Below are 10,358 nucleotides of genomic sequence, written 5' to 3' on the forward strand. Positions count from 1 at the left end.
TATTTATTTAAATAGTATAGATATTTATTGTATATGAAAAATTAAAAATACTGGTAATTATGACTAAAATTAGAAATAAGAGTTATTTTTAATTATTAATTTAGAGTAGATAAAAAAGACTTAATTATACTTACTCTTTAATATTATGTGCTTGGAAATGATACAACAATGAGACTCAAATGCAACAAAGTTTAATAGATGAGCTTGTTGTGAGTTTGATAGATGAAACTTTTTTATAGGAAATTTTTATTTAGTCTCAAAAGTCCTTTAAACTTGACAAAAAAAAAAAAAAAAAAAAAAAAAAAAATCATAAAGTAATATGTTGAAAGAAACTTTAGAGTCCTTGAGCCATCAAGCCAGAAGGCCAACAACATTAATTTTAAAAAAATAGAAAAAAAAGAAGCATAGGCTTTAATACCATACTCAAAAATCTATTCTATAGACCAAATGAGAAACATTTCAATCTTCACCCTCCATGTTTTGTAATTGAGTGGGATAAGAGAGAGAATACAATATGCTCACAAAGCTATACTTGACCTGAAAAAATTCATGGTTAGATGAGGCTGTAATAAGGCTGAGGAGCAAAGCAAAGACTCAATCGCCAGACATTGTCAAAATGCAAAGACGAACCTTATCACGGAGGGATAAGGAAGGAGAGGGCTACAAGCTCATGGCTTTGATACCATGTGTTGTAAAACTGAAGGACAGCACCAAAGAAATGAAGGGCAGTAATCGTTGTATAGTTAGTACCTGAGTGAATCTCAAATTAATACTGAGCTGTGTTGATCATGTCCCTGACGATAAGTATTTTTTTCACTAGTACGATGACCATTGAAGCCTGCCTGGTTCAATAATCTAACCTTGTCCGTGAAGGAGTCAACAAGGACCCATGAGTTATAAGTTTTGCACGAGTTTTGCCCTTACAGAGTTTATTTTTTTTCCTGCTTCAAAGCAATCAGGACTTACGGGAAAAATGAACCACTTAGACACTGAATATAATCTCGTCTACACGCCATGGGAGGAAACGAAGAATGGTCTTTCAATACCTGGAATTTTTATAACGGTTCCAAATCCAAGTGGACTGTTTCTGAAGGGTGAAAAATTCTGTTGCCGCTCTCCCCAAGTATATTTATTGCTCCTATCACAACCTCAGTGCTTCAGGAAAAAGCCCTTTTCGTGGAGACCCAATAGGTAGACCAAACTCTCGCTTATGTTAAATTTATGATACAATAATCTTGCTTCTATTTTTCATGAATAGGGACAGTGCAGCAGGTTGAACTGGATTCAGACCATGGTCTTTTTAATTCAAACCAGCTCAAATCTCTACACCAGCCTCAGATCTCTTGAACTAAAACCTGGCCTGGTGACACACACTCTTCTGGATAACAATTCGTCTGTTTCGGAGACACGAGTGGATTTTGATTCCAGAAATGTTGAGTGATCGAAATCCAGCTCAGAAATCACAAAAGAGTGTGTGTTCGGGGGAAGGTTGATAGATGCTGCTACGGCAGCTTGGGAATCGTGGTCTCAACGCTGCCATCGGTTCCAGCCAGAATGCGGTACTTGTCTCTGCGGGTGAGATTGGTGCATTCGAATCCCAAAACCCCGCCGAGCACACGCTGGATGTGGTTGGCGACCTCATACGAGTTTTTCCCTGCGGAGCATGTCAGCTCTTGGGGAAGCTGGTTCAAGAACGTGACCTCGTAAAGGGGGCTGGGGTTCATGAAGAAGAAGAACGGGTCCATGCCCTTCCACCCCGTGACTGTGGTGCCGTGGAACAAAGACATGGCATTCTTCATCGCCACCGGGACTATCTGGTCGGAAAGCTCGGCGAAGAGCGCGGAGAATCGGAGCAGGAAGGGCTCCCGGCATGTGGTACCCTCTGGGCACATAACCAGGTCGCCCTCTTGGAGGAGCTTGCGGATCATCGCGGCGTCGGCGTCACGTCTTCGGGTCAGGGCCACAGTCTTGATCGGAGACAGGAACTCGCTGAGGCGAGAGATTGAGTAGGTGACGGCCGTCACGGGCCGGCCGAGTGCGATGGACAAGATGATTGGGTCCAGGAGAGTGCGATGCGTGCAGATGAAGAGCAAGCCAAGTTTTGGGTCGCCTGAGTTGGCTTGGGTGGGTGGGGTTCCTTTCACTCTTATCCGGACGCCGAGAAGATTGTATGCATAGAAGAGCCAGCTCATGCGCATTTTTCCCAGCAAGGTACCCACGACTATGCGAATGATAGCTAGAACAAATCCTATAGGCAACCAGATTAGCATCAGAAGGGAGCACAAGGGGCTTGGACATTGCACCAGACGCCCATCGTGGAAGACAATGGACTTCGCCAACCTCCCATTTGGCGCTGCAGATTGGCATCCGGAGTCAGCAGGAACAACATAACCCTCCTGCGAATGAGTACCAGAGAAAAATGGGTCCTCTTAGCTTCGGTTACAGCTACAATTTCCCAGAAAGGAAATATAGTGAAGCTGTGGCAATGAACGTGAGGCAATCAATTTCAGTACTGACTATGTGAAAACAGTTTTGTAACAGTAAAACTAAAAACTGAAAAAGTTTAGACAGCAACTTCCGATGCAACGCCGTTCATGGAAACAATCCCATGATCTAAAAACGCTATCTGACTAGTTAACTGCACTTAGTTCAGAATCAAAGCACCTTGCAGTAGGTCAAGAATGGATGGTCGTGCTTTCTGTCTCCGACTCCAACGTCTGGTGCATCTTTTCCGTCGCATGCAGCTTTAAGAGCATTTCTCTTGTCCATACTCAGTAATACACCTGGCGGCCTTACAAACCCTGTAGCCCTTCCGCCGCTACTCACTTCAATCTCCGTGCAAATGACTTCGTCCGCACCCAGGTACTCTTTTGCAAAATGCTCCACCATCACCCGTGGACTCCCGGTAATCACATACCGCTTGCCAAAGGAGGAAAACACCCGCCATGTCTCCCAGTGAAGGTCGCTAGTGTAGAATCTCGGCAGCACAGTGCGGGCGCAAGTCTCAATCTCCTTCACCCGGAGCCCGACGAATGTCACGAAGATGAGCAGCTTGATACACGCCGATTCCGAAATGCAGTGGTAGATGAACCATGCAACAGGCGACGATAGCAGAAGAATGATTGCTCGCAAAACGCTTCCAGCTTCAAATGCCACCAACATAAAATACGGAAACGAGGCTCGGGATCTCACCAAAGTGCCATACAAGTCGCACGCTATGCTTTGCCTCTCTCGATTCTCCGTGCTGCACTTTTCTAACGACTGAAATCTTTGCTCGCCATGTGTAAACTCCTCCGGCAGGCTGGCCATCATCTCTCAAGGTTATCAAGAACTAGGGTGAGGCAACAAGGAACTGGGCCTGTAATGCTCCGCAGCGAAACTAGCACTTCGGAAAAGCTCTACTGCACATAAAATGCTGAGCGCATGCCCTTATCTGTCTTATCTGGACAGTTGAACACGCGACTTAACTGCGCAATCAAGCACATTTATAACATCACAACGCTGTAGTGATACAAAAGCAGCTTTCACGTACTACGGAACGACAACTATCCATCGTGCTTACTGTGCTAAGCCTTACTCCATTTGAGGGAGGGGGTAGTATGGCGGAACTCCTCACCCACCACTCACTCTAGAAAACCTCACTCCTGGCGCTCCCTTACCGCGACATGAACCCACAGGCGTGAGAGACAAAAGCCGTAATTATGGTGGACATGGGCATGCACCCACTCATGTCCCGAATTACCACTAACCTCAAAACAAAGACTCCAGACAGACATACATATATTTACACATACACACACTCACGCACACATACACACCTCCTTTAAGCTGCTTCGCTTTTCCCCCTCCCTCTGTTCAAGCCACTCACACTATCCTCATCAGTGATAGTACCTTTCGACGCCACATTTCCACTGCCATTGCCAGCTGCGTGCCATCATCGCCCCCTCCTTCCTTCTTTCAAACCCATCACCATTCAACAATCTCACCCACCCCCTTTCCCTCTAGCCTGTATCTATCCAGGCGCTGCTGCCATGGCTAATCTAATTGTAAGTGTAAGCTCCCTGCCCTGCTGCTACTTATCCCACAATCATGCTGCTCATCATTGAGACCATCACCATCCCAGTGATTACCGGTAATAGTGAGACTCTCAGGCTTTCCACCCACCTAGAGAATGATATCCCAGCGCAGCACCAGTACATGTCCCAACAGTCGATCTCGAATGAGCTGCGTGGTGAGGACGATGGACTGGACTGGACTGGACTGACTGATAGATAAGCTTCCCTTCCTGCCTTCCTTACTGCCTTCCTTCCTTCCACTGTACATGCCCTCCTCCTCCTCCTCATCCCTCTTCCATTCCATGGGGATTGATTGACTGTGTGTGCCCCCACACCAACATCAACATCCAACCCCACATGTCCTTGTGCCCCTCCGGTATCCGCATTCTTACCAACCTTGTTCAGAAATTAACACTTGCTGCTGCTGCTGTTGTTGTTGTTATTTGCTTGATTCCTTCTTTCCTCCCACAACCCCCGCCCCCCCTCCCTCCCTCCGTTTGGTTTCGGTTTTGTTGCTTCGTGGCCATTCGTATCGCCATCTTCGCACCGCTTGTATGTGTGCATTTTGGTTGTGTGTGCATTTTCGGCGGGCGGCGGTGCAAGCTGCCGACTGGTGGTTTTGCGAACTAGCCTTGGAGAAGGGGAAATTAGGGATCTATATATATAGGAATGGAATGAACAGCAATGGAACGAAGAAGGCAGTGGAAGTGGAATTGAAGATGGGGTGCAAAAACCATTCCGGGCAGGACATTGTTGAAGAAGGAGAAGAAGAAAAAGCACATGTTACAAACCATGTCTTCCTCTGTTTCTTTAGCTACTACATCCTTACTTGTAAGACAATCTCTTTTTCTCTCTTTTTATTTATCTTCTTTTTGGGTTTATATTTGATTGAACAAATGTATGGGTGTTTGAAAAAGATGTGTTCTTGTTATGGAACGACCTCAAACGATTCAATGATAACAGACAGCACAACTAAGTAATTTTTTAGTTGATAGTTAGAATTTGAGGTCTAAAATTTCAATTCTATCTGATAAATTACAAAACAAAACTGTAACTTTTTTTTCTTTTGTAGAACAAAATGTGTCTCTCTCTCTCTCTGTATATATATATATATATATATATATATTTATATACATATTTATTTAAATGGGTTTCTACATAATTAAAGAGACAGTGTTAAAAATAATGATTTATATTGTTCAAATGACATTCTAGGCTTTGAATAAAGATGATACACTATTACATAAAATACGATAAAATACTATTTAATAGGTTTATTTTCTATTCTTTTCAATTTTTCCAAAAAAGAACTTACTGAACTCATAGAATCTTACTATGACATTATTTACATCAAAATAAAAACAAAAAGTAACATAGTTATAATTCAAGATAAGTTTGATAACAATTTGTATTAATAAGAAAATAGAAAAATTAAATTTAATCAATAAAGATTTCAAAAACCAATCAAAATAATAAAGAATATTTTTAAAAAAGATAAAAAAATATTTTTTCTTTATTAATTAAAGCATGTATTTTTAAACATTATATTAGGCAATAAAATTTAAATATAACTTCAAAACTGAGAATAATAATAGTATTTATCACAAATAGTTTGACACAATCAAAGTCATAAAAAATTGTTAAAAATTTAAGAACATGGAATTTTTTTGTTGATAAAATCTGCTTTAATGTTCATTATACATTTTTATTTTAAAAAAAATGTAATGTTCATTTAGCGAAATAATATAATTTGTTGCAAAAATAAGTATTAATTATTAGAAGTTGTTAATCATTAAAAGTGGCATATTAAAGGCAAGATGGAAATCATTCTTGCTGGGGCTCTACAAACTTAGATGCTTCCACCGTGGCAGGTACTAAGCTACATACGCCTAATCATATATAGCCTCATGGCATTCCTAGCCCTATTGTCTTGCCTTACCCAAGAACAAATAGTCATGTGGTCTTCTTAGCCAGTTATCTCTGTCAATTAATAAAAATCAGTATAAATAAAATTATTATTTATAATAAAAAAATTATTAAGTATATATTATTGGATGCACTTGTTTCTAAAATTTTGATTAATTATTAATTAGTATTAGTTATTTGGATATTTATTATTAAGTAAAATAATTACTAAATTTAAAGATATATTTTATTTATATAAATAATATATACATATATATGTTATAATACTACTATGATTTTATAATTAAATAAATTATTATTCTTAGAATTGATTTTATATATATTTATATTTTAAAAACTATTCAAAATTATATTTTATACTATTTTATATTTTTATATATCTAAATATTATTAGAAATATTTTTATCAAATTTATTTAAATTTATTATGAGAAAAACTACTTAAAAAAAAATTATTATATTAATTTATAAATTTTATTAAATTATATAAAACATATAATGCATTTATTTTTTAAGGATATTTTTATTTATATATATATAAATATTCAAATGTACATAATATTATTTTTTAATATTTTATTTTATTTTAAGAACATCACCAAATTTTAGGATAGTATTTTTATTTTATATTTTTTACTATTTGATAAACATACAAAATATTAAAATATTAAGGTAATTTATTATTTTATCTCCTAAAAATTTAAATTTATAGGTAATATTACAAGCTATATTATTAACTTTTATTTATAGATAATAGTTGGCTATTTATCATTATAATCTCTTTTTTATATCTTTTAAAATAATATTTAAATTGTGAATTTTTTTCAAATAGTTAATAATTTTAAAAAAATTAATTAATTCTAGCATTAGACACTTGTGCGTAAATTTAAACATTCTACTAACTTATGTATATGTGGATGTTAGGAATCTTTTCCAAGATATTTAATATCTAATTTATAATTATTTATTTATTATTTAAATAATATATATATATATATTTGTGTATATATTTAATAGAAATTTTAAAAATCTAATTGAATATAAATTAAAATATTTAAAATAATAAAAATAAAGTACTTATAATAATTTGAATTTTATATGAGTATATCATTTTATATTTTATAATAATAAAGTAAAATTTATATTTTTTATATTCTGAAAATCTTTTGGTATTTTATTTTATTTTATTCTCTTGTATACCTCTTTTGCTAACTTGTACTTGTTTCTTACATCTATATTTTAGAAAAACGTCTCCAAATAAAATTATTAAAAATAAAAAAAATAAAAAACCTTATACAATTCACCACTATTATTTTGTATAATCTATATATCATCTTACAATTCTTAAAATTAATGTATTTTCTTTAACAAAGACGCATGATCTTTATTCCTTCAAATTAAAGTTGATAATTTTAGACTAGACTAGAGACAAGAAAGGTACTGATCACTGTGAAAAGACCTTATTCTTATCCCTACATATTTCCATATAACATATATTTAATTTATAAAATATGTATTTAACTTGTAGAATAAGTTTTTAACATATGAACCACATAGCCAACTTGTTATATAAATGGTCAAATTGTTGGCCAAGTTTTCAACCTATCAATCATCTACAAATACTTCTTAAGTTAAATTTGTATCTATGAAACATCTTAAAAACTTTTTAACAAAATATTTTCAATTTTATCTACTTTTACTTACTCTTATTAAATTCTACTTATTCTATGAATTATTTTGATAAATATAGATTTATTTGATGCACATATAAAATAAATTAGATAATAAAAAAAATAACTTGGTATATTTATTTTAAAGTTTGATTTTTAACTTAATATTTTTTATGAAAATCTTACCATATGAATTATCAAAAAGAAAATCAATCTAAATGTTGATTTTAATATTATAAAAATAAAATAATTTAAATTACATAATAAGCTTTAAATAAATTAATATTAAATTAAATTTATTTATGAAAACCATATTAACTTTATAATTAATAAAATAATATTTTAGATTTGTATTAGAAATAATATTATGATTTATTTTCTAAATTTTTATTTTTAAATATAATATTTTTGAGTTTAAAATACATCCCTAAAACATTTAAATACTCTTATATTTGATATCTATAAAATAAAAACTTTAAAGATCTTTTTTTTAAAAAAAATCATTTAAATGAATATTTAGAAATAATATTTTCATATAATTTATTTAAAATAATATTTTAAAAATTATAATAAAATAATCATATATTTATATATATATATATATATATATATATATATATATATACACACACTTAACTACTGAGTTATTAAATCATAATTAATAGGTTAAAAGTTTTAACTAAAGAAAATTAATCTACAATATATACATGTAGACATATCTTATATTGCACATTCTAATAATTTATTTAGATATGCTTGAAGAATAAAAATAGATAAAGAAAAAATGCATAATTTTTTATAATAATTTTAGAATGACACATAGAGAATAATTAGAAAATAAAATTTCTCTTTCATTGATAAATAGCTTTTGTACTTCAATATATATATATATATATATATATATACATATATCTTGAAGTTTATTTTAGAAGCTACATATTGGCCACTTCTAGATTTTAAATTGTACAAAAATAGTGGAGTGCTAGAAAAGTATCAAGACTAAGATTGAAGGCACTGGCAAAGGAGAGAGCACATATTTACAAATGGGATGACAATCTAATTCTATGGTGTTGTTTTGATTTGTCTCCTCCTCTCATTTCATTAGTTTTCTCTCCACCTCCATCTAGCAGAGCACAAGCTTAAGAAATTGGTATACCAAAGCTAAGATAGCCTATCCATTTCTAATAACTTAATCATTTTAGCATATTTGCAATATGTATATGAAAAAAAAAAAAAAACAAACAAAAAAAAAAAAACAAAATAAAACACATCAAAACAAAAAAAAACAAAACAAAACAAAAAAACAAAATCTATGTACGAGAATAGAAATTAAAAGAATTCTAGGTGTTTGCACATCTTTTTGCTCAAAAAGTAAATTACAATTAATATTTTTGCTCAAGATTTTGTCCAACACAAATCCAACATATAAACCAAGCTAATACCAACCAATGGTTGGTTATAAAATTAAGAATGCTTGATTCCAACCAGATTTTTGTTCACATAAAATTTTTAATTTCTTATTCAATGGTGTCATGGAGTTGAAGCAAAATGTGAATTAAGGTAGCCAACCCATTGTCAACCACCTTCTCATTTCCAATATGTAGGCCTACCTAATTCCATTAATTGAACGACTAGGTCTAATATCCACATTGATTGGAAATAAGTCAAAGGTTGGTTAAAATAATATTAAGCTATGAGTAATAAATAAAATTCATTATGTTTGAAATGGGTATGCATGAATTAACAATAGGTGGCAGATGTGGATTAGTTAGAACAGAATAATAGTATGTTAGATATCACACTTCTCTTGGTAGCATAATTAAGTGCCACTCTTCTTAGTTTTGTAAAAGTAGGATTATTAGTTTTGCAATCTGCCATTGTTCAAAATTAAGTTGGCCTATGATCAAAATTAAGTTGGCATATATTTTGAAAATATTGAAGAGAATCTTCAGCTAAAATATTTATATAAATTCCACTTTTAGACCAAATTGTGTGAAAACACTTGAAATCCTCTTCATTTCTATTTCTCTACATGCAGATAATTTTATATTATTTATACATTTGTTGCAAATATGCTGAAATTCTTAAGTTATTGAAAATGGGTTGTTTACCTTAAGTAACGTGAAACCACAAGATGTGAGAATTGATCTTTATTATCATATCAAGTTGATCAAAAATACATCACCTATAGGTTGGAAATGGAGGGTGGTCAAGAATGGATCAGCTACTTTACTCCATTTAGAAGAGGGAGTAAAGAACTGCAAAAGTGCTAACCAGGACACTAATAAACAGCTTCTTTTCTCTGTGGTTCCTGTCTTGATGCTTCCCCCTTCAAACGTGATGGATCAAAGAATCTGACATCTCATTTACAGTGCATGGAGATGATCATCTGTCAGTTAAACCTGCTCCCCTGTCACAAACACTTAGTGGCGAATGGCGAAGAACCTATGCTGAGTTCGCACTTATGACAGTATAGTAATTGCTTACAGAGGAGGAAGTTGTAGGAGTGAAAAGGCTTATCATTCCTCTCCACAGTGTATCTGCTGCAGAGAACACCCTGGTTAAGTGAGTGAGGGAAGAAGCTCATCAAATAGTTAGCTTTGATTGGTCTTGATTGGTTAGCTTCTCAAAACTCAAGCGAGGTGGAGGACCATTAGGGAAAAGGAGAAGCAGGGCGTGCTTGGCGTGGTTTCTTTTTGCAGGAACTC

General features: G+C 33.7%; 1 protein-coding gene across 2 annotated transcripts; it reads right to left on the reverse strand.

Moving 5' to 3' along the window:
• Positions 1-1,034: 1,034 nt before the first annotated feature.
• Positions 1,035-4,135, reverse strand: LOC112284724 (glycerol-3-phosphate acyltransferase RAM2). Of its 2 annotated transcripts, XM_090251797.1 has the most exons (3): positions 3,892-4,135; positions 2,665-3,467; positions 1,035-2,396 (listed from the first exon to the last, which is right to left on the reverse strand). In XM_090251797.1, exons 2-3 carry the CDS (start codon positions 3,310-3,312, stop codon positions 1,503-1,505), a joined length of 1,542 nt encoding a protein of 513 aa, XP_090107923.1. In that variant the 5' UTR covers positions 3,313-3,467; positions 3,892-4,135; the 3' UTR covers positions 1,035-1,502. The 2 variants fall into 2 exon arrangements, with proteins under 2 accessions (XP_090107923.1, XP_024380617.1); XM_024524849.3 differs by lacking the exon at positions 3,892-4,135 and having other exon boundaries at positions 2,665-3,782.
• Between the last annotated feature and the right edge of the window lie 6,223 nt (positions 4,136-10,358).

Source organism: Physcomitrium patens, chromosome 7 (assembly GCF_059467195.1).
Source record: "Physcomitrium patens ecotype Gransden chromosome 7, ASM5946719v1, whole genome shotgun sequence".
Taxonomy (NCBI): Eukaryota; Viridiplantae; Streptophyta; class Bryopsida; order Funariales; family Funariaceae; genus Physcomitrium; species Physcomitrium patens.

What these genes read in the sequence shown, in the direction of transcription:
- LOC112284724 (XM_090251797.1), bottom strand. Translation starts at nt 3,312, where the DNA reads ATGATGGCCAGCCTGCCGGAGGAGTTTACACATGGCGAGCAAAGATTT. An exon ending in CATTCTTGACCTACTGCAAG is followed by an intron (nt 2,397 to 2,664) that starts GTGCTTTGATTC and finishes ACTCATTCGCAG; the next exon opens with GAGGGTTATGTTGTTCCTGC.